Source organism: Nerophis lumbriciformis, linkage group LG06, assembly GCF_033978685.3.
Source record: "Nerophis lumbriciformis linkage group LG06, RoL_Nlum_v2.1, whole genome shotgun sequence".
NCBI classification, from domain to species: Eukaryota; Metazoa; Chordata; class Actinopteri; order Syngnathiformes; family Syngnathidae; genus Nerophis; species Nerophis lumbriciformis.
The window spans coordinates 18,302,141-18,327,871 of NC_084553.2; the positions used below are offsets into that span (position 1 = coordinate 18,302,141).

At 40.3% G+C, this 25,731-nt stretch overlaps 1 protein-coding gene across 4 annotated transcripts in view; it reads right to left on the reverse strand.

Annotated features, from left to right (window-relative positions):
- Nucleotides 1–1,119: 1,119 nt before the first annotated feature.
- ccdc102a (coiled-coil domain containing 102A) overlaps nucleotides 1,120–25,731 on the reverse strand; it is a 131,590-nt gene continuing 106,978 nt past the window's right edge. For all 4 annotated transcript variants that reach the window (XM_061963845.2, XM_061963844.2, XM_061963843.2 and 1 more), the window contains exons 8-10: nucleotides 22,278–22,448; nucleotides 19,232–19,335; nucleotides 1,120–2,080 (exon numbers count right to left, since the gene is read on the reverse strand). In XM_061963845.2, the coding sequence (XP_061819829.1) occupies nucleotides 1,945–2,080; nucleotides 19,232–19,335; nucleotides 22,278–22,448 (411 nt within the window). In that variant the 3' untranslated portion in view covers nucleotides 1,120–1,944. The remainder of the gene's footprint in view (nucleotides 2,081–19,231; nucleotides 19,336–22,277; nucleotides 22,449–25,731) is intronic.

The window sequence follows — 25,731 nt, forward strand, 5'->3', positions numbered from 1 at the left end:
TAATATGCAGCTATCATGTAAACTTTTAAGGCCCCAAGCTGTTTGTTTACATGCTTTTTTTTTATTTCTCTTTACTATTTGGGCTTATTGTAGAATAAGGCTTATTGGACACGAATACGAATAAAAACTAAAAATCATCTTTTAATATGATATACTTAGTCCATAAGTACATAAACATGTACTTCATGTGTAGTGACATGCAAATGTTTATTTTTACACTTTTTCCCCAAATTCCATTGTATGTTACTCTTCTGACACCACCAGATAGCAGTATAAGTGTCCATATGTCGGCATAAGACCCCAATTCAGTAGTGTACACAATTTTGGAAATAAGAGCTAAAAGGTGCTGTCCATGCATGTGGCCACGAAGGCCTTTAGAGGTCATTTGGGTTTTTAGACTGCAATATTGTTCAAATAAGGACATTTCTTTGTGTTGTATCGTCTGGAAGCCTACAGGAGGAAAGACTAACTTGCTGTGCTTATTGGAGGACGTTAGATGTTATGGCTGTCCAGCTTTGCAGGACTTATTTCGTAACGCTTATAGATTTGGCTTTTAGATGCAAGCCGACATAACCCAATAACTGATATCTGATATCAATATCATATCAAATGTTTCCTATTAAGTTAATTTTAAACCCATGTAACATTTGTAATGTTTTAATAGAGTATCTAATATTAAAGTTCAACCAAAAAACTAGCTAGGAAAATATCACTATTATCTTTTAGCTTTGAAATTGTTATGGGAAGTCTGAAGTCATGTATTTGTCACAATAGTGAATGTCACTATTGAATATTATTTTACATCAATAAAGGGATAAGCGGTAGAAAATGGATGGATGGATGGATATGTTCAGTATGTAACATCACAGATGTTTTCCATTAGTATTAAAAAACAAAAACAAGTGTTTTATGGGTCCACCCTAATCATTTTACATTAAAATGATTAAGAAAAATTAACATGTTTCTTTGTAATCAAATCTGAATATCATCAAGTTCTGTTTTAAATGAATGAATGTTGCACATTTTCTGACATGTTAGTATAAAATAATAGTTATGCAGTACAATTTTTTCAGTTTTAACAAGTGCTAATACAGGATGTATCAATAACAAATGCATTCATTCCTGTTGTAGGTTGCTGTATTTATGATTCAACAAGCTATAGAGGTGCATGAAAAAAATAAAACAAAAACAGCACAATTTGTTTTTAGACATCACATTCAGTATTACGAAAGTATCAAAACACCACCATCATTTGACTAACAAAAACAGTATTAGTATCAATACACATGAATGCAGTACTGTGCAAAAGTAATTTGGTCTTTTTGCAATACTTTCCTCAAGACTACTAATGTGAAGGCCTTGGAGCTTCTTATAATAGCTTGTGAATTCTGGAGATAATATTTGCACCATTGCTTCCCTGCCAAATAAATCTACAAAGTTCAATTAGAAGTCACAACTGCTTGAAGAGTATTGAGTAAGAAAATAATACACGGAGAAGGCTGAATTGGACCCTCCAGAATCATCCTGTCTGACCTAGGACTTTTGCACAGTAATTTTGTATTGCAGTAATGTCTGAATGGGAGCAGGATAGTGTGTATTTCTTAATAATATCTACTTCTACTCTGACCTATGTCGTGTTCCTTGAGATAGGATAGCAACTAAATTTGGGTTTTTATCCTGATGTGTGTCTCAAAACAGGCAGAATTGTTACTTTTGTATAATTGCTGAAGAAACAAACATATTCACAACTACTGATTTGGTTTGTGAACCAGGACCGATCATAAATGCACAAGATGTACTGGGCTGATAGTGGCCATGCAAATAATTCCATCCTTTCATGGCTATTTTCATGTCAGACAGTAGTAGCAAGATGGCGCTATTTTAGGTAAAGTTTTCTACAACAATATTCTGCTCTGCTGGAAACTCTGCATGTGTGTATAAGTGTCATCCAGGGATCTGTAGCTGCAGCTGCTCATCTTCGTCATCCACGTCGCTGCTCGGCCCCTCTGGAATCTCGGGGCTAAATCGGGCCGATCGCTTCTTCCCAAACAGAGCAGGACTCAACTGCTGCCGCCGCAGTCTGCAAGACAAAAAGCAACTCAAATTCAATGACTTGAATGAAGCTTGAATGTGGATGAATAGAGCATCTTCTTCAGAAATGACTTGGGGGCGGCGTGTGGCTCAATTGGTGTAACGGCCGTGCCAGCAACTTGAGGGTTCCAGGTTCGATTGCAGCTTCCACCATCCTTAGGCAAGACACTTTACCCTTGTCCCAGTGCCACCCACACTGGTTTAAATGTAGATTATGGGTTTCCCAATGTAAATCGCTTTGAAAGAGAATATGCACCATCCTGAAAGACAGGCACCACCCAGCACATGGCCTCTTCAACCTGCTACCCTCTGGAAGAAGGTATAGATCTATTCACGCCAGTACCACCAGAAGTCTCACAGTCTGTATCCCCAGGCTGTCAGACTGCGTTGTGAACAACCTGCCCCTTTACTGCCCCCGTCCATCTTAATACCTCACTCTTCACCACCTCAATAACCTGCTGCAACATCAACATAACACTCTTCAGACATCTGACTTAATCACCCATCTTTTGTGGTGGATTTTTAGCAGCAGAGTAAACGGGGGTGCAACGGACATTGCTGTCGCGAACTGAGCTTCTGTATTATACAAAGCAGGAACTACCGTATCGGTGAAATAGGTTTGTGAAGGAATCTTGTAACAGGGCTCAAGTAGTGTTACCATATCTGAGTTACTGTGTAGAAATATGGGGAAATAACTACAAAAGTGCACTTCATTCACTAACGGTGTTACAAAAAAGATCAGTTAGAATAATACATAATGTTGGATATAGAGAACATACAAATCCTTTATTTATTGAATCAAAAATACTGAAATTCCATGACATAGTGAATTTGCAAACTAAAATTATACACAAAGCAAACTATAACCTGCTACCCAAGAATATACAACAATTCTTCTCAAAAAGAGGAGAAATATAATCTTAGAGAAAAATGTAATTTAAAACATTTGTATGCACGTACAACACTTAAGACCTTCAGTATATCAGTATGTGGAATTAAATTATGGAATGGATTAAGCAAAGCAATCAAACAATATGATCCACTTCAAGAAACTCTTCAAACTTAAAGTGTTTACAAAGTACAAAGAACAAGAACCATGACAAACATTCTCAATTTATTTCATCCATCCATTCATTCATTCATTCTCAAAATAAACTTACTTATCTCATCATATGAAATATGACTTACTTCACCAATTATTATTATTAAATTATTATTATTTATTTATTTTTATTGTGATTACTTATGGAGTATATTGTGAATAAATTGTGAACTGGAAGTGAACAAAAAGTTTTAGCAACTGTTATGTAAAAGAAAAGGGGTAGGATTAAATAAGCTCTGCTTCTTCCTACTCCTTTTCGAACATGTTGAAAAGAGAAACTGAAAATTGTGATGTATCATGTTGTATGCTTGCATGTTCGAAATAAACTCAAACTCAACTCAACTCAACTCAAGTGTCCGCAGCAAACCCGACATTTCCACAACAGAAAAGTGGAGTTTGCATGTCCTCCCCGTGACTGCGTGGGTTCCCTCCGGGTACTCCGGCTTCCTCCCACCTCCAAAGACATGCACCTGGGGATAGGTTGATTGGCAACACTAAATTGGCCCTAGTGTGTGAATGTGAGTGTGAATGTTGACTGTCTATCTGTGTTGGCCCTGCGATGAGGTGGCGACTTGTCCAGGGTGTAAAACGCCTTCCGCCCGATTGTAGCTGAGATAGGCTCCAGCGCCCCCCGCGACCCCAAAGGGAATAAGCGGTAGAAAATGGATGGATGGATGGAAAAGAGTTGCATGTCAACAGCAATAAAAGTAGCAATCGCCCTGTCGGTTTCCTTAGCCCTGTTTGAATCATCTTAGTGCCCCGGGTAAAGTTTGTAGTTTGTGTGTTGTTGCTCCTTGTTTTTTTGTTTGGTTCCACCTATTTTCGCATCGGGTGATGTCGGCGTACATCTGTTGTCATGTTTGTGGTATTTCCACTGTTGTAGTTTATCGTTGTGTGACACTTGCGACATACCGTTTTTTTTTTTTTTTATATACTTTGTTTATTATATTTTTGTCCACGACACGCTTGCCATCAGGGTCAAACTTAACACGAAAACCAAAGTGGTTCCACACGCCAGATCTGAATGATGGTGGAGGATCTTCATTTTCAGGTATATTTGAGGCATTAGCCATGTTGCAATGAGCTATAGAAGCTATAGCTTCTGTTTCCGCAGCTTGATTTGGTCTGAATGAATGTGTCAGGCGCAGCTTAGTGGATCTGAGCTCGACTGTGCAGCCTAAAGCGGCAAAGTCGAACGCAGATTTTTTGTCTGTAGTGATTCTGCTCTTTGCTATCGTACAGTAGTTTACCTGCTCATTGCAAGTCCTGATTGTTTCTTGTTTCTTTCTTCTTCTTTGAACATTAAACAAAAAGCCAGTACTTGGGGTGTGAAGAGATCTTGTGAGATTATAAAACGAGACAATATTTCTTCTTTAGAGAATAGCTGTCTTGCAGGCATGGCGCAGAAGCCTCGCCCACTTTTTGAGTTAAACATGGAGCTTAAAAGAGCCAACTTGATATTTTGACTGGTAATTAGGGATTGGTACCGAAAATAGAAGTAGCTATCAATGCCTCATTTGGGTGCTAAAAGAATGCAGACTCAGCAACCTGCAACATGTGCTTGACGGTGATGTGCAAGTAATGTTTTGTAAATCAGCAAACAGAATCTGACGCTCTTTTTAAACTTTATTGCACACTCGCAGAAGCCCTAAGGGCACCAAAGTGCCGTAGCTAGCCACAACACGACCACAACACTTCCTCATTATGGACCAAGCAGGGTGACTGTGAGCTAAGCACATACACCAATCCCAGAATTGTGAGCATCAACAATACAACACAAGCAAGTTGTTTTTTTGCACATTCTCTGTGTTCTCTACTGCTGCTGGTTTTGCTGCGATTATGATGACAATTTATTGTGGATTTCGTTTCTTATTTTTCAACGTATTACTGATTTGACATATTGATACTATTCAAGTATTTCAATTACTTGTCGGTACTTGAAAGTCACATCATTCTACAAACCCCGTTTCCATATGAGTTGGGAAATTGTGTTAGATGTAAATATAAACGGAATACAATGATTTGCAATTCATTTTCAACCCATATTCAGTTGAATATGCTACAAAGACAACATATTTGATGTTCAAACTGATAAACATTTTTTTTTTTGCAAATTATCATTAACTTTAGAATTTGATGCCAGCAACACGTGACAAAGAAGTTGGGAAAGGTGGCAATAAAAACGGATAAAGTTGAGGAATGCTCATCAAACACTTATTTGGAACATCCCACAGGTGTGCAGGCTAATTGGGAACAGGTGGGTGCCATGATAGGGTATAAAAACAGCTTTCCCAAAAATGCTCAGTCTTTCAAAAGAAAGAATGGGGTGAGGTACACCTCTTTGTCCACAACTTTGTGAGCAAATAGTCAAACAGTTTAAGAACAACGTTTCTCAAAGTGCAATTGCAAGAAATTTAGGGATTTCAACATCTACGGTCCATAATATCATCAAAAGGTTCAGAGAATCTGGAGTAATCACTCCACGTAAGCGGCATGGCCGGAAACCAACATTGAATGACCGTGACTTTCGATCCTTCAGACGGCACTGTATCAAAAACCGACATCTGTAAAAGGTATCACTACATGGGCTCAGGAACACTTCAGAAAACCACTGTCACTAAATACAGTTCGTTGCTACATCTGTAAGTGCAAGTTAAAGCTCTACTATGCAAAGCAAAAGCCATTTATCAAATACACCCAGAAACGCCGCCGGCTTCTCTGGGCCCGAGATCATCTAAGAAGGACTGATGCAAAGTGGAAAAGTGTTCTGTGGTCTGACGAGTCCACATTTCAAATTGTTTTTGGAAATATTCGACATTGTGTCATCCGGACCAAAGAGGAAGCGAACCATCCAGACTGTTATCGACGCAAAGTTGAAAAGCCAGCATCTGTGATGGTATGGTGGTGCATTAGTGCCCAAGGCATGGGTAACTTACACATCTGTGAAGGCACCATTAATGCTGCAAGACAATGCCAAGCCACATTCAGCACGTGTTACAACAGCGTGGCTTCGTAAAAAAAGAGTGCGGGTACTTTCCTGGCCTGCCTGCATTCCAGATCTGTCTCCCATCGAAAATGTGTGGCGCATTATGAAGCGCAAAATACGACAGTGGAGACCCCGGACTGTTGAACGACTGAAGCTCTACATAAAACAAGAATGGGAAAGAATTCCACTTTCAAAGCTTCAACAATTAGTTTCCTCAGTTCCGAGTGTTGTTAAAAAAAAAGGTGATGTAACACAGTGGTGAACATGCCCTTTCCCAACTACTTTGGCACGTGTTGCAGCCATGAAATTCTAAGTTAATTATTATTTGCAAAAAAAAAATTAAGTTTATGATTTTGAACATGAAATATCTTGTCTTTGTAGTGCATTCAATTGAATATGGGTTGAAAATGATTTGCAAATCATTGTATTCCGTTTACATCTAACACAATTTCCCAACTCATATGGAAACGGGGTTTGTATATAAAAGTTATATATATATATATATATATATATATATATATATATATATATATATATATATATATATATATATGTTATATTTATATAAAAAATTCTGACTGTTTTACAGCTTTTAAGCACCGGCACCGTTACTGATTGGTAAATACCCATCCTGATAAGTTGGAAGTGCGCATTAAGGTCCCGATTTACTAAGATCCAAATACCAAAAGCTTAACAGCGTGTGCAATCTATAAAATTGCATTTAGTGGGCGTGTTGCAAACAATCTATTAGCATTGCACGTGCTATTCACAAATGGTGCAGGCCGCCTTATTTAAATGAAGTTTTTGTGTGTACTACGCAGCTTTCACTATGGACACTCATTTACTGCACATTCATGTTATCATGCTCCTATGGGGTTTTGCTATCAAACAAGCAGCAGACATATACTATTTGTTATGGTCATTTTAGAAGCAGTCCGGTGCATCCACAATGAAACCTACTTTTTATTGTGCGCTGCAGATGCACTCCTGGGGGAGAGGCTGCACTTACTGTGCTCAGGACGCAAAAAAATCCATACGGTACTTCAAGGAGTTTTTTTTCACATAGGAGATTTGTTAATATATATTCTAAATTAAAAAAACGAACGCCATTAAAAAACACCAGCCGACACCAAGCTATTCAAAAACATTGAGATGTGATTGAACAGCACTTGAAGTATGCTGGCTTGTTGCTCTGACTGGCCAGAGATAAGACAAAACACCCAATCGTTGATACACTAGGCAGCTGCAATATACTATACGAGATGACAAAGAAACAGTGAAGCTGCTGCATCGTTTAAGGCACCAAAGGGTCTCACAATGTGTCTGATGCTGCCACTGAAGAACATGATTGAAAGAGGAAAGACGTTCAACAGTGAAAAGGTCAAACTTATGATGCATACAAACTTATCAAACATGTCAAAGTGCACCAGCATTGTTTTGTAACTTGCTTCAATAAAAAAGTCAGTTTGTCAAGTCATTTAGTTTGTCACTGTAGTTTTCTTAAAAGTAATGTTCGAATATTGTCCTGACTCGTGAACTCAATATTGTTTGGTAATCTGAGTGCATCGTCACGCCATTAGTGAGGACACTAATAGGTATTTTTGGTGTACTTCTCAGTGTGGACACACTAATGCACTCAAAAGAGTACGAAAGTGCTCAAATTGATTTTGTTAAATGTTTTTCCTCAACCACACACTTTTGTAGCCATCAACAATCTTAATAGGCATAATTGTGTCTGGATATTTGACAGCTCTATTCGGCAGACTATATACTTGAGCTGTTTGCAATTCTAATTCTATCTCTGCATATCTTACAGGTTTCCTCGCACTGACCAGTTTTTTAAGCACAGTTCACAAATGTTCAATAGGGTTGACGTTGGGGCTTTGGGAAAGTGATTTCAAAAGCTTAATGTGAGCTTGCTTGATCTATTTTACAGCCATTTGTGTTTGGAATCATTGTCCAATAAAAAATGGTGTCAATTGTTGATTTTAGATCACTTTCATGAATTTGGAGGTGGTCCTCCTTTCGGTCCATCCACTTTGTGCAGTGCACTCGTACCACGAGCATCAACCAATTCCAGAACGTGATGTTACCACAAGTTCCCTCTAAAGTGCGTGCCTGCGCAATTACGCATGGCTCGCGTGTCCTCTGCACACAGCAAAGCTCACAGCGCAGAGAATCAAAATAAAATCCAATCTAAAACTCTATAAACAAAATAACCACAGCATTTGTACGATAGGATTTTGCAATACAACTGCAGGTGACAGGTGACAGACAACAAGCGGCCACAACAGATAAAACAATATTTTTGTAACACCTGTCGAGACATTTTAAGGTGGACAGGTCATCCATTGATCTTTTTATTAATCAAACCTGTTTATTGTTGGCCATAACCACACCAAAAACACGAGTACAAAACTTCTATCGAGCATAACTGGTCATTTTCTGCCATACAAACCGGGCCAAAATCAACTCTTTGTCATCCGTCATATCAACAGCAGCACAATAAGTCGGACAACTCCTACAAACTATAAATGCAAGGTTGTTAAACTATGACTCCTCAATCAGATGTGTGCTAATTCTACTGTCATTTATTTAGAATGTTAATTTATGGACATTAATCATAAAATGCTGTTACTAGATTACAGAAATGCTAATAAAAACATACTGTATATTTTACTGTCAGAAAGTTCCAGGAATGTACACTTTATCCAAATCTTACATCTCATTATGCAACATGTGAATGTTTTAAGGGAAACTAAATGTGATCTCTGAAAAGGGTCCAAAAAAGACCCCCACCCAGACAAAAAATACTTGTACACAGCTCATGAAAAACAATATTGCTTTGTTGTTTTCATTGTAAGTGGGCCAAATCACTTATATTAGAAAATAATCTCATGGAAATGACTACTGCCATTTGATTATAATAATAGGACATTTAACTTCGTATAATGTCAGGTTTAGTACGGGTGTGCTGCTGGTATGGCCACAATGTGCATGTCTGATGTTGCTCACATGCGCTCCACTGAATGCTCAGGCAGTTTATGTGTTTGCTCACACACATGAAAAATTGGTTACCACTATGATCAACAGTTGATACAGTTTTCTTAGCTTTGAAAACCTCACTGTGGTTGTGTCCAAATTTAAGCTTTGCAGTCGACCGAGGCTTCCGTCAATGCGGTAGAGCGAGGTCACACTTTGAGAGGATCCTCCCTTAAGCTGTGATGATCGTTGTGAATTTGGTCAAGCTAGCCTTCACCACACTTGCTGCTTGTATCACGTGTTCTCATTTTAACCCTGATGTCAGGACTGCTAAACAGCAAAAATAGAACAAAAGTGAACAAACAAAATGTTCTATTATAGAAGCATAGTTATTATTTTTAATTTAAGTTTTACAGGAGTGAGAAGAACGGCTCTTTGTTTGAAAAATTAAAGGTCAAGAATTTTTTTTAAAGTGGAATAGATCAATTGTAATGCAGAATATTCTCAATATTGCTGAAAATGTGCAAACAAGGCAGCCGATGAAAAAAACGCTATAACAGCAGTAGTTAAAATATTTATTTACATGTTTAAAAAAATAGTTTTTTTTTGTGCTAATACAGTATGTGAACATTGCTTTCTTCATTGAATTTGGTTGTTAGCTACAGTATGTGTCCAACTCCAACTTGAAGAAGTGTATTTTACTTCGTCAGGCCTCTATCTCTACACCTGTACAACTTGGGTGTCGTATATAGCTCTTAAGGTCACTGAGGTACGCAGCCCCCTGACCACAATACGGTGGCAATCCCTCAGGGGTGAAACAAAAAAAAAAGTAAAATACAAGTAAAATAAAATATCCCTCATCCATATTTTATCAACCGTTAAAACATTTATCTTAACTTGATAGCCCATCCATCCATCCATCCATCTTCTTCCGCTTATCCGAGGTCGGGTCGCGGGGGCAGCAGCCTAAGCAGAGAAGCCCAGACTTCCCTCTCCCCAGCTACTTCGTCCAGCTCTTCCTGTCGGACCCCGAGGCGTTCCCAGGCCAGCCGGGAGACATAGTCTTCCCAACGTGTCCTGGGTCTTCCCTGCGGCCTCCTACCGGTCGGACGTGCCCTAAACACCTCCCTAGGGAGGCGTTCGGGTGGCATCCTGACCAGATGCCCGAACCACCTCATCTGGCTCCTCTCGATGTGGAGGAGCAGCGGCTTTACTTTGAGCTCCTCCGGATGGCAGAGCTTCTCACCCTATCTCTAAGGGAGAGCCCTGCCACCCGGCGGAGGAAACTCATTTCGGCCGCTTGTACCCGTGATCTTGCCCTTTCGGTCATAACCCAGAGCTCATGACCATAGGTGAGGATGGGAACGTAGATCGACCGGTAAATTGAGAGCTTTGCCTTCCGGCTCAGCTCCTTCTTCACCACAACGGATCGATACAGCGTCCGCATTACTGAAGACGCCGCACCGATCCACCTGTCGATCTCACGATCCACTCTTCCCTCACTCGTGAAGAAGACTCCGAGGTACTTGAACTCCTCCACTTGGGGCAAGATCTCCTCCCCAACCCGGAGATGGCACTCCACCATTTTCCGGGCGAGAACCATGGACTCGGACTTGGAGGTGCTGATTCTCATCCCAGTCGCTTCACAGTCAGCTGCGAACCGATCCAGTGAGAGCTGAAGATCCTGGCCAGATGAAGCCATCAGGACCACATCATCTGCAAAAAGCAGAGACCTAATCCTGCAGCCACCAAACCAGATCCCCTCAACGCCTTGACTGCGCCTACAAATTCTGTCCATAAAAGTTATGAACATAATCGGTGACAAAGGGCAGCCTTGGCGGAGTCCAACCCTCACTGGAAACGTGTCCGGCAATGCGGACCAAGCTCTGGCACTGATCATACAGGAAGCGGACTGCCACAATCAGACAGTCCGATACCCCATACTCTCTGAGCACTCCCCACAGGACTTCCCGAGGGACACGGTCGAATGCCTTCTCCAAGTCCACAAAACACATGTAGACTGGTTGGGCAAACTCCCATGCACCCTCAAGGACCCTGCCGAGAGTATAGAGCTGGTCCACAGTTCAACGACCAGGACGAAAACCACACTGTTCCTCCTGAATCCGAGGTTCGACTATCCGGCGTAGCGTCCTCTCCAGTACACCTGAATAGACCTTACCGGGAAGGCTGAGGAGTGTGATCCCACGATAGTTAGAACACACCCTCCGGTTCCCCTTCTTAAAGAGAGGAACCACCACCCCGGTCTGCCAATCCAGTGGTACCGCCCCCGATGTCCACGCGATGCTGCAGAGTCTTGTCAACCAAGACAGCCCCACAGCATCCAGAGCCTTAAGGAACTCCGGGCGGATCTCATCTACTCCCGGGGCCTTGCCACCGAGGAGCTTTTTAACTACCTCAGCAACCTCAGCCCCAGAAATAGGAGAGCCCACCACAGACTCCCCAGGCACTGCTTCCTCATAGGAAGACGTGTTGGTGGGATTGAGGAGGTCTTCGAAGTATTCCCTCCACCGATCCACAACATCCGCAGTCGAGGTCAGCAGAAAACCATCCACGCCATACACGGTGTTGATAGTGCACTGCTTCCCCTTCCTGAGGCGGCGGATGGTGGTCCAGAATTGCTTCGAAGCCGTCCGGAAGTCGTTTTCCATGGCCTCACCGAACTCCTCCCATGTCCGAGTTTTTGCCTCTGCGACCGCTGTAGCCGCACACCGCTTGGCCTGTCGGTACCTGTCCGCTGCCTCAGGAGTCCTATGAGCCAAAAGAACCCGATAGGACTCCTTCTTCAGCTTGACGGCATTCCTCACCGCCGGTGTCCACCAACGGGTTCTAGGATTACCGCCACGACAAGCACCAACTACCTTGCGGCCACAGCTCCAATCAGCCGCCTCGACAATAGAAGCGCGGAACATGGTCCATTCGGACTCAATGTCCAGCACCTCCCTCGTGACATGTTCAAAGTTCTTCCGGAGGTGGGAATTGAAACTCTCTCTGACAGGAGACTCTGCCAGACGTTCCCAGCAAACCCTCACAATGCGTTTGGGCCTGCCAGGTCTGTCCGGCATCCTCCCCCACCATCGCAGCCAACTCACCACCAGGTGGTGATCGGTAGAAAGCTCCGCCCCTCTCTTCACCCGAGTGTCCAAAACATGAGGCCGCAAATCCGATGACACAACTACAAAGTCGATCATGGAACTGCAGCCTAGGGTGTCCTGGTGCCAAGTGCACATATGGACACCCTTATGTTTGAACATGGTGTTTGTTATGGACAATCTGTGACAGGCACAAAAGTCCAATAACAAAACACCGCTCGGGTTCAGATCCGGGCAGCCATTCTTCCCAATCACGCCTCTCCAGGTTTCACTGTCGCTGCCAACATGAGCATTGAAGTCCCCCAGTAGAACGAGGGAATCACCCGGGGGAGCACTCTCAAGTACTCCCTCGAGTGAATCCAAAAAGGGTGGGTACTCTGAGCTGCGGTTTGGCGCGTAAGCGCAAACCACAGTCAGGACCCGTTCCCCCACCCGAAGGTGGAGGGAAGCTACCCTCTCGTCCACCGGATTGAACTCCAACGTGCAGGCTCTGAGCCGGGGGGCAACAAGAATTGCCACCCCAGCCCGTCGCCTCTCACTGAGTGGAAGAGAGTCCAGCCCCTCTCGAGAGAACTGGTTCCAGAGCCCTTGCTGTGCGTCGAAGTGAGTCCGACTATATCTAGCCGGAGCTTCTCCACCTCGCGCACTAGCTCAGGCTCCTTCCACCCCAGCGAGGTGACGTTCCACGTCCCAAGAGCTAGCTTCTGTAGCCGAGGATCGGACCGCCAAGTGCCCTGCCCTTGGCTTCCGCCCAGCTCACATCGCACCCGACCTCTATGACCCCTGCTATGGGTGGTGAGCCCATTGGAGGGGGGACCCACGTTGCCTCTTCGGGGCTGTGCCCGGCCGGGCCCCATGGGGACAGACCCAGCCACCAGGCGCTCGCCATCGTGCCCCACCTCCGGGCCTGGCTCCAGAGGGGGGCCCCGGTGACCCGCGTCCGGGCAAGGGAAATCTGGGTTCCTTGTTGGTTTTTTCGCTTAATTTTTAAATTGAATTTAACCATAAGTAAGACTTCACGCACAATAGTCAATATTTACAAAACTGAAAAGTACAGTAGTCCTGTGAATAAAACAAAAACATTCTTCTCAAACTAGTTTGTCATCAGGTCAGCTGCATCATGCTTCAAAGCGTCTGCATTCTCCACTCATTTAGACAGAGAAACTTAAAAGGGAACTGCACTTTTTTGGAATTTTGCCTACCGTTCACAATCATTATGAGAGACAAGAACACACGTCTTTTTTTTTTACATTTATTTTAAAGATGACAGAAATTGCTTGGAAGATGCAGCTAATGGGAGTCACCGTTGTAACCTTCAAAGCCCTCTAAAACAACTTTAAAACGTTTTGTACACACTGCAAGTCTATATATAATGTAGTAACAGACACAGTCATAACAATATGTAAATATTTACCGTATTTTAGTCATTTTAAACATTCCCGGAACTAATTATTCTGCGTATTTATTTCCGTTTCCATAGCAGCGCATGGCTGACTTCTGGCAACAACCCTTTCCGGATACAAACACGAGTAAAAAACAAAGAAGACGACTATTTTTGGACAAATAAGGATTCACAATCTTATCTTTTTGAATCTGGATTTATGGAGGATAAACTACTGCTTCTATAAGCAAGCAAAAAGGAAGAAAGAGACGGAGTAGACGGAAGCCGAGAGAGTGAGGTGAAAGCGAATCGAAGCTGCAAAATGTGGAACTTGAAGCCAAGCTATTTCGACATAAATAGAGTGCTTACCCATGATTAACTGGGAAAAACATCGCTGGCCAGCTGGACCAAGCAGATAACTGTCCATCAAGTGAGTCACACTTTACATTGATTATGATACACGCAGCACGTCATGCGTAGCATGTCAGACAGCATATGCTGTCTGGTTCACTGTGTACAAACAAACAGGTACTGTAATATGATTGTTCATGTTTTTCAGTCAGTACAAATTGGTGTCTTATCTCATTGTGTTGTGCATTACAAACTCAAACACGTTTCGTGCTGATGTAGTAGCTATCTTATCTCTTGCCGTATAGTTTCTAGGGCTAATACCAAAGCACGCCGATGTGTTACTATGCTCGAAAAAGAGTTCCTCAGTGTTCGCTTTTACAAAAACAATGTCGCTACAGTTTGGTTATTTTACAGGTTACTGAACTTAAATCAAGTATTGTTGACAGTTTTGGAATGTATTTTAAAGGGATTTAGTAGTAGAATTGATTCCCCCCATTAGCTGCATTGTTGGCCACCAAGAACGAGCCAATTTCTATATGTTAGAAAGCCGGAAAAAAAACTAAAAACGTTTGTCTTCTTGTCTCTCATAATGATCGTGAATGAAAATTCCCCAAAAATGCAGTTCTCCTTTAACATCACTGCCTACACTCTGGACATAGTAATATTTTTTTTCCAAGTTGTGTTTTACTGTACCAACTAACAGGGAGTAAACCTGTTGTTTTGAATTCTTTTAATTTAATTGTGTTCTCTGATCAGTAACAAGCATGTGATCTGAACTTAATGAAAAAGACTGAAAATAAGCCGGGAGTCTGGGGGCCACAGGTCCACAGCCAGGTCCAGCCAGGTAGGGGGTCAAGGGGGGAAAAATTAGCAGAAAAAAACACCATTTAGTTTTAGTGTTGAAATATTTTTAAAATTATCAACAGAGTTTACATAAATACATACCCCATTCATCCAAATGATCACTTTGTCTGTATCAGTCACTATGTTATTTAGTCACTACAGTAATTACACCTTATGTTCACATCCACAGGAACCACATGGGTTAGCCTACTCTACAGTATTTACAACCTTACTAATGTTCCCTTCACAGCCACACATGGTTCATCTATTTACATTATTCACACATTACTTTGGCATTTTTGCTTTGATGGCTCTGACATTAGCCTTCCTGGCAAATTTCAGAGCTGCTTGCATTTTCCTTTTTGTTTCTGCTTTAGTTGATTTTATAGCCAATTTTTGTCTCCACTTCTAACTGCTCCAAATGCAAAAATCATAAAGAGTACAAACAATGTTTGTTCTATAAGCTAACTTCCTTTATCCGAATAGCCATTTGTGATTTAGAGCATGAAATAACAAATATCTTGCAGTCATCCATCCATCCATCCATTTTCTACCGCTTATTCCCTTCGGGGTCACGGGGGGTGCTGGATCCTATCTCAGCTACAATCGGGCGGAAGGCGGGGTACACCCTGAACAAGTCGCCACAGTCATGTTGTTTATATTTCAAAATGATTCAACTATTCAATGTCAACATATAAACAGTAGAAATAATGAAGAAAATGTCAGCTCCTGTCTTGTTCTAAAACCAGAACTAATAGAACCAATGAAAATGAAATGTAGCATTTAGACAGGCTATACTGTAGCAAAAGTCATCACCTGTCACAATCATGTGTTCTTAAAAATGTATTCCACGTCTTCCATGTGGAGAGCAGTTTTGATTTGGGCGTACACGGTAAACAACTAAAATTTGGGCATTGTTTTATCCAGACGCATACATTTGTCCAAATGTGGCCAAGTAGACGCATTGGGGTTTTTTTGGACGTCGTCTGCATCGCTAAAAGAAAAATCGAAGGAAGAGATCCCTCTGCCATCTTCCACTAGTTTTTTTTAATATATAATTCGCCCGCTTGAATATTCCCACTTCTCTTCTCAGACTCTCTCGTCGTCAATTCGGATGTCTGTTGTGATTTTCCTTCCTGTTTCGATGACGCGGCCTATCTTGCCTCTAATTGGCCTGTCCGTAATATTTTGCCCTAATCTGAACCAATCGTGACTCATCATAGTAAAAACAACAACCAATCATGGATTTTCTTATATGTAAATCATCATTAATGTTTCCCGTATATTTTGTCCACTGCCCTTGGAGTTGTTTTGTTACTTAATTTCGATTTTTAAGTTAATAATGTTTTGTGGAAAACCGTAGTTCTTACCACTGGATAATCAAAAACCATACTAATCACGGGAGAACCGTACTTGTTGCCAGGTATGGCAAAGAGACAGTTCAAGATTTGAACACACATTGTTGGTCGGAAAAAACGAATAAAAACTAAAAATATTGTTTTACATTTTTACAGAGATAAAAAAGACAGATTCCGACTATAGACGGAAAAATCACATGCCTGCAGTAGGCATGTAGACACTTGCAGCGTAGGGAAGTTCACATTGTATATTAAGTCACAGAAAGTAAAGCATGTAGACAATTTACTGGAATCCTATATGTTCGTTTTCTCCACCATTTAAACAGGAATAGCAACTGACAGCTCTTTTCAACGAAATAGATTATTTCGACAGAACACCTGAAGCAGCAAATACACACAGTTTTAATGTACCCATCGATGGCTCGCCTGCTGATGGCATCATAAAGTGTAAAAATGAAATGTGTCCTCTTCAATTTCTCTTGGATGTTCACATATTACGATGAAAAACACGTTAAATCATCACTTTTTTGTTTTGGCGCTGCTCGTGAGACATTCAACTTGAACTTCCTCATATCAGAAGGAAAAGCATCTGATTGGCTCTCCTTCGTATGTGCGCTATATTGGATTAGGGTTGTACGGTATACCGGTACTAATAAACTATTGCGATAATAATTAATTGAAATCTGTACTATACTACCTTTGAAAAATACCGGTACCGTTCTTTCATCTGAACAGCGGTGACTACAGCCATGACGCTTTAAACGGGGAGGCGCCGCGCTGCAAGTGCTGCTTTGCAGATTTTGGCCACATCAGAAGTCTAAATCCGATTGGAATCTTATCTTTTCAAATGTGACTTCTGTCTAAACCAGTGGTTCTTAACCTTGTTGGAGGTACCGAACCCCACCAGTTTCATATGCGCATTCACCGAACACTTCTTTAGTGAAAAATAAAATGTTTTTTTTTTTTTCAAATTCAAGACAAAGTTATGTTTTTTTTACTGGTGCACAAAATTAACTGTGCATGAACATCACCGTGTTCAAAGAACAAAACCAACACAGTGCATTAACTCATAACAAATTACACACCTGCAAATCAGTGTGACTTCTGCTGTTGCCGTATTCATAATACACTGATCGGGAGAAGTTTTTATTTACACGATGAGTCAGGTGGTCTTGACCTCCGCCGAACCCCTGAGGCCGACTCACCGAACCCAGGTTAAGAACCACTGGTCTAAACGGCAATGCAATCTGAATGTGACCCGTATGTGACATTTTCGTCAGCTTTGGGCCTACGTCATTCAAGTGTGCGGGGAAAGACGCAGCCCGCCAGTGGAAGTGGATACATTATCGCAACAACCGGTTTCGGTGAGAAACGTTTTTTTTTTATTGCCAAATTTTCAGTGCATTCAATAGTGCGCAAATAATAGGGTACATGTGATATATGAATATATCATTTGATTCCGAAGAAATCATTCTTGAAGGACTGGAATTGGCACTATGGCATATTTGCTTATATGTTACGTACACTGCGTAAGTTTTTTACGGAAGTGAGTTGAAAAATAAAGCTAATGTAGATCCACGCTGATATCCGTGTTGCCTTTACTTAACAGCCATAAAAAGATTACAATCCTCCCAAATGTATTGCACTATATACAGTATATCCATTCATAGTTTATATTATTTATATATTTTTTTACTTAAAAAAACCCAATTTTTATAGTGTGGCAACTTTTATTTTATTTTGTAGTAGTAGTTGCGACTTCCTTGTTCATTTACGGAATCCGGTCAACTTCCTTTGTCTTCACTTTATCGATCGTGACGTCAAGGCCACATCAAGGCCACATCGGGGCCACATTGGAGTCGGTGCGTGTTTACACGGGAGTCTGCTAAAGAGCAAATTTCACATTTTACTTGCAGTGTAAAGAGTCAGCTGGAAAAAAATCAGATTTAAAAAAAATCTGATTTGGGCCACTTTGGCCTGCAGTGTAAACGCTCCAACAAAGACTTGTTGCAGCCAAAGCCAACAAGCAACAACAAAAAAACATGTAAAAGTTATGTATAGTGTGAATGCACTATCAGTAAAATGCATTGAAAATAGGTAACATTAAATATAAGCTTTGTGTCTTCCTACTCCTTTTCAGATATGTTGTAATGTGCGAAAGAATTGATATGATGTTCCTTAATGTAACTTGCTAAACATTTCTGAAACAAACAAATCCTAACCATAACCCATGGGGTCTCTATTAATAGTGCGTAGGCACAAAAACCTTCCGGTCCTGCCTGCTTTCACCAATGTTGACATTCTTTTTGTAAGGCTGGACAGAGACCAAAGTATGTTGGGATATGTGGGGCCACAAAGGTTGGTCTGGATACATACATTCAATGGAGAATTAGGACACATTTTAAGGTCTCTTTGCGCAGATTTGAACAGCCTTTGGGCTATGCAATGACGTCAGCTGCCCACAAATGTACACCACTAAGGCTGTATCTCCATAATTTGAACACAGCCCTTGTCTCATCTACACATTTCCTAAGTCTTAGTAGTTCCAGGGTTGTTCCTGAACATCCGAACCAACTTCCGTTTATTTGAAGATGACAGTTTGAGCGCTCTTCCAGGTCTTAGCAAACAGGTGCACAATTGTTTGACCTCATGAGCTTATAATCAGCAGTTATTTATGTCTTTCCACCTGTTCCATGTCCATTGAGAGCTGTCAAACTCATTATTTGTATGCTGCCAAGTAAGACATTCTGGAACATTCAGCACCTTGTATCAAAAGGTGAACACATTTATTTACATATTTGAGGTTGTATATATAATTTGAACATTAATGTTAAACATTCCAAATATATTTAAACTAATTACCTATTTTTAAAATTTACTGAAGATTTGTGTTGTGAAATCATTCCATTTTGATATTTTTCCAATACATCGATAAGAATACAAAATTAATATGAGATGTACTGTATGTCTATGATGAGTGTACGGACATGTTTGACCACAATGTGTGTTTTTGTGTGTGTGTCTTACCTGGACTGCACGTGTTCCAGTTGCACCTGCAGGTTCTCTGTCTGCTCTACCTGTTCATCCAAAGACCTCTGTAGTTTTCTTGTCTGGTTATGTGACTCATCCAGCTAAACAAACACATACACGCACGCACACACAAACACATAAGCAATTTATAAGGCCATTCTATAAACAAATACCGTATTTTTCGGAGTATAGGTCGCACCGGAGTATAAGTCGCACCTGCCGAAAATGCATAATAAAGAAGGAAAAAAACATATAAGTCGCACTGGCGCCCGGCCAAACTATGAAAAAAAACTGCGACTCATAGTCTGAAAAATACGGTAGTTGTTATTGAGTTTCTCCAAATGAAACCGCTTTGGAACGCCTGATCCTAACTTGAGAAAAACCTTTGTAAAATACATTTTTGTTGTATCATTGTCAAATTTAAAATGTAATTAGATAAGAACTCAATCTATAGTCCTATTTAGTTTTCTAGTCCATACCTCCAAACTAGGTATTTTGAAGACAGATAAAGGCAAACCTAAATTAAAAAAATCCTTCTTTTCACTGTATTTAAAGTCAACATTTTTTGAGTGCTGGTGAGAGAAAAAACAGCTAGGTAGTAGGGGTGCAACGATTCGTTTTAACAACGATTCGATTCGATATTTGCAGTTGCCGATACGATTCACGGACAATATCATTTTTTTTTTAATGATACAACCCGAAACGATTCAGTGAGTGGAATTCAATTCAGTAAGCTTTTGGCAAAGAAAAAAATCAACCACTGTTACTGTCAAACAAATACTGGATACTGGACACTACAAGTGAAGTTTCCTACATTCCTGTTATTTCTTGTAAGGGAATTAGGTATACATTAATTATAGATATAAACAGCAAGTAAGCAGCAACAATTAATGGCCAATGCATTCACATCTTACTTTGAATAGAGTGCAATCAAACAAATTATTTTCTCATTTTCAACATTGAAGAAATGTTCTATTAAAGTACAGTAACCAACATTTTAACAGTAAATTTACCTGCTATTTTTGCTTTTGTTTTTAAACATGGAAATAATACAAAAACAACATTATTGTAAAAATAAATAGGTGCAACTAAATCTCTTCAGGTTAAAGGAGAACTGCACTTTCTTTGGAATTTTGCCCATCATTCACAATCTTTATGTAAGACAAGAATACATGTTTTTTTTCTTTTATGCATTCTAAATAGTAAATACATCCCATCAAAAGTCTGCTTAAAATGAAGCCCATGGGGGTCGCTCTAGTCTGCCTATAAAGCGCTTAAAAAACATCTAAACACGTCCATTAAGGTTTTGTATACGTGCTGTAAGTATACTGTATATGTAATGTAGTAACAGACCCATTTATAATAACATATAATATTTACGTATTTTGCTCATTTTACGCAATAATTTCAAAAACGTATCACAACATTCCTTTTTTTTTTCCGACAACATCACTGATTACTACTCACTGCAAACTTCATGAGACAACAAACATAAAAAAATATCACTTACTCTACAATGTCTGCTGTGACTAGGATACCGGCTGATAGGATGTTGTTAAATTACATTTTACTTTATATGAAGAATGACTCAAAATTCTCGCGAAGAAAAGGGGGGTGAAACCAAGTGTCTTTTTGTGTCTTTCTTGCCATTTTTGGGTCTAAATTGGCTGTCAAAGTGTACCAAATTGTCGTATTACGTCCTCATCCTTCTACTACCAAGGTGGGAGGCATTATTTATGATCTAGAATGAACTTCCAAAGCTCCGAGGCGAGAAAGCAGCTCACCAGCCATTGATGTCTACATAGCCACACAAGCTATAAATAGTTTGTCTGCGTTAGCATTTATCAAAAAAATATCACTAATACTTGGTTAGTATTAAAGTCACAAAATTTAAATGGAGTATTATTGGCAGTTTTTGGATGGTTATTTATTGGGTTTTTTGGTTGGAATAGAGGACCTCCCATTGACTCCATTGTAAGCGGACTTTTATTTACGTTAGAATGCATTAAAGAAAAAATAAATTAGTCGTTTTGTCTCTTATGATTGTGAACATTAGACAAAATTCCCCAAAAAGTTAATTTCCCCTTTAAATGAGCAGTGGTTTGACCTGCCACTACTACCGTCCGCAGTGTGGAGGTGTTGAAAGCACTCCTTTGGAAAGACAAAAACAAAGGAACTTGTACTCTTTAGAAGCGAGCATGCTGACTCGTTTATTAAACTTACATCCTTGCGTTAACACTCAAACATGTCTAGACAATAAACTCTAATTTTAATAAACAACAGTGCATGAACAGCAGTGCAGTATTATTCATCAAAAAAGTAGTGATACCAACTCCTACTTTGTGCTGCTTCTCCATGAACGCTGCTTTGCTATGCGGTCTGCATATGTCCTACGGCACCATAGGTGGTTCGAGAGATTTGTCATCTTGCCGTTGTATTTTACATATTCAACAAACAATGAGCGAATTATTAAGAACCTCTGTCTTTGCAAAAGCCTAAGTGTTTCCACACAATGGATCACGATGGTGGCTTATTCATTTTTCATTTGCTTGCTTCTTTTCCGGTCTTCGCCTTACTTATTTTGAAGGCGATTGGTGAATACATCACAGACAGGCAACAGAAGCGCGTAAAGTTTACATTTTCATTCATTTAAAAAGTGCTAAAACAACATTATATAAAGTCTGCTGTCCTTAAAGCCAATGTTTTCTTTTGTCGTATAGATAAAATTGATCATTACCTTTTAAAACAATGTTAGATCGATATACCTTTTTATCTTCTGGAAGGCCATCACGCAGAGCACGGATCGATTGACTTGAATTTAAGGAATATGAATTGATCTATCAATATATCGCATCAATCGTTACACCTGACTTGTTGGCTTTCAAAATGGCCCAAAGTGATGCGTTTACTTCAAATGTTCCAATGACAACTTTGTTTACTTTGGGTACAACTTTTTTTAAAGGCGTTTTAGCTCAAACAAGAAGGTTTAAATGTCACTTTCTATTGAGTATCAAACAGAAAATCACAAATCTTCTGTTCTTACCTCATCTTCTGCCTGACCTAATTCTTTTTTGAGTTCTTCCACTCGCAGGCGCAGTTTTTTGACTTCAGCCTCATGGCTCTCCACCCTTCTGTTGGCATGGGCGAGCTCTGCTGTCTTTTCCTGAAACTGCTTTTTCAGCTTTGCATGAATGTGGCGAAGGTCAGCTAACTCCTGTGTATACAAAACCCAAGTGGAGTTAGACAAAATGCTGTGGCAAGATCCTTTTTGAAAATTAAGCAATTAATCAACCAGTAGAAAACACCTGTGTGAAGTTTTTAAGTAATTCTAAAATACATTTTCTGATTAGTGTTGTTACTAGCAAGAATGCCGAAACCGCTTTATGATTTATTTTGTATTGCAATGCAAAAGCAGCTGCGGCGTAGACATGTTGCTTATATTTGCTGCTGCTGGGCATTAATTAACATATCTATTTTTATCTAATGCTAAAATTGCGAGTGAAAGAAGTGACATAGCCCATGTGTGGACAGATCGTGCTTTCTGGTATCAATCAAGGAGCGATAAGCTGCAGTGGCAAGCTCCATTGAAAGACTCTGCGTTTGCAATAAAGGTGTTAACGACCTGGTAATGATCAATAACCAATTCCATCATTATGCAAATTCAGCGGAGCATTTTGCCGCCAATACATATTCATGGTATCTGCACATATTTTAAGATCAAATTTAAAATACTATTTTTTTAACAAATGTTTTTATTTATCTTTCAAGGGTCACAATCTGTCTCTTGTTCACACATATTTGTATAGCCACAAACGAAAAAGGAGAAAACCAATCAAGAAAAACAAATAAAATAAAAAAAAATAAAAAACTTTAATCATAATTAAGAACAAATGAAAAACAAAATGACCTCGCCTCAGCAACTGGCCTCAAATTGACATGGTTTGGTTAAACAACATTTATATATACAGAATGTATGTCTGCATATATATACATATATATATATATATATATATATATATATATATACTCTGACTTCCTCCCACCTTCAAAAACATGCACCTGGGGATAAGTAGATTGGCAACACTAAATTGGCCCGAGTGTGTGAATGTGAGTGTGAATGTTGTCTGTGTTGGCCCTGTGATGAGGTGGCGACTTGTCCAGGGTGTACCCCGCCTTCCGCTCGTACAGCACTCTCCGCGACCCGAAAGGGACAAGCGGTAGAAAATAAATGGACATACATATACACACAGAAATACATTCCAAATAAGTATGGTGACCAAGCTTACTTTTAAATCTTACAAACACCCATCCATCCATCCATCCATTTTCTACCGCTTGTCCCTTTCTGGGTCGCGGGGGGTGCTGGAGCCTATCTCAGCTGCATTCGGGCAGAAGGCGGGTTACACCCTGGACAAGTCGCCACCTCAACGTCAAATGCAAATGGGTTGTCAACGGGTTCCCGAAACAAATCATTAGTAAGAATGAATTTTGTCAATGTTTTCTCCATTGTATACACATTTACAATTCTCTCTTTCCATTGTCCAACTGTAGGGGGTAGTGGCTTATACAAGGATACAGTTTTTGCAATCAGCACAGGGACCCTCAAAAGATACAATTTGTCTTTACTCATGTAGCCATCAGGGAGAGCTCCAAACACAAACATTAGGGGGTCTTGGTAAATATGTATGTGGAGAATCTTAGAGAGTTCCACCCATACTTGCCAACCTTGAGACGCCGAATTCGGGAGATGGGGGGGGGGTATATTTTGAAGTATTTCTTATATATATATATATATATATATATATATATATATATATATATATATATATATATATATATATATATATGTATATACATACATATATATATATACACACAGGTAAAAGCCAGTAAATTAGAATATTTTGAAAAACTTGATTTATTTCAGTAATTGCATTCAAAAGGTGTAACTTGTACATTATATTTATTCATTGCACACAGACTGATGCATTCAAATGTTTATTTCATTTAATTTTGATGATTTGAAGTGGCTACAAATGAAAATCCAAAATTCCGTGTGTCACAAAATTAGAATATTACTTAAGGTTAATACAAAAAAGGGATTTTTAGAACTGTTGGCCAACTGAAAAGTATGAAAATGAAAAATATGAGCATGTGCAATACTCAATACTTGGTTGGAGCTCCTTTTGCCTCAATTACTGCGTTAATGCGGCGTGGCATGGAGTCGATGAGTTTCTGGCACTGCTCAGGTGTTATGAGAGCCCAGGTTGCTCTGATAGTGGCCTTCAACTCTTCTGCGTTTTTGGGTCTGGCATTCTGCATCTTCCTTTTCACAATACCCCACAGATTTTCAATGGGGCTAAGGTCAGGGGAGTTGGCGGGCCAATTTAGAACAGAAATACCATGGTCCGTAAACCAGGCACGGGTAGATTTTGCGCTGTGTGCAGGCGCCAAGTCCTGTTGGAACTTGAAATCTCCATCTCCATAGAGCAGGTCAGCAGCAGGAAGCATGAAGTGCTCTAAAACTTGCTGGTAGACGGCTGCGTTGACCCTGGATCTCAGGAAACAGAGTGGACCGACACCAGCAGATGACATGGCACCCCAAACCATCACCCAACCATGCAAATGTTGCATTTCCTTTGGAAATCGAGGTCCCAGAGTCTGGAGGAAGACAGGAGAGGCACAGGATCCACGTTGCCTGAAGTCTAGTGTAAAGTTTCCACCATCAGTGATGGTTTGGGGTGCCATGTCATCTGCTGGTGTCGGTCCACTCTGTTTCCTGAGATCCAGGGTCAACGCAGCCGTCTACCAGCAAGTTTTATAGCACTTCATGCTTCCTGCTGCTGACCTGCTCTATGGAGATGGAGATTTCAAGTTCCAACAGGACTTGGCGCCTGCACACAGCGCAAAATCTACCCGTGCCTGGTTTAGGACCATGGTATTTCTGTTCTAAATTGGCCCGCCAACTCCCCTGACCTTAGCCCCATAGAAAATCTGTGGGGTATTGTGAAAAGGAAGATGCAGAATGCCAGACCCAAAAACGCAGAAGAGTTGAAGGCCACTATCAGAGCAACCTGGGCTCTCATAACACCTGAGCAGTGCCAGAAACTCATCGACTCCATGCCATGCCGCATTAATGCAGTAATTGAGGCAAAAGGAGCTCCAACCAAATATTGAGTATTGTACATGCTCATATTTTTCATTTTCATACTTTTCAGTTGGCCAATATTTCTAAAAATCCCTTTTTTGTATTAGCCTTAAGTAATATTCTAATTTTGTGACACACGGAATTTTGGATTTTCATTTGTTGCCACTTCAAATCATCAAAATTAAATGAAATAAACATTTGAATGCATCAGTCTGTGTGCAATGAATAAATATAATGTACAAGTTACACCTTTTGAATGCAATTACTGAAATAAATCAAGTTTTTCAAAATATTCTAACTTACTGGCTTTTACCTGTATATATGATTTCCACCCGGACAACAATATTGG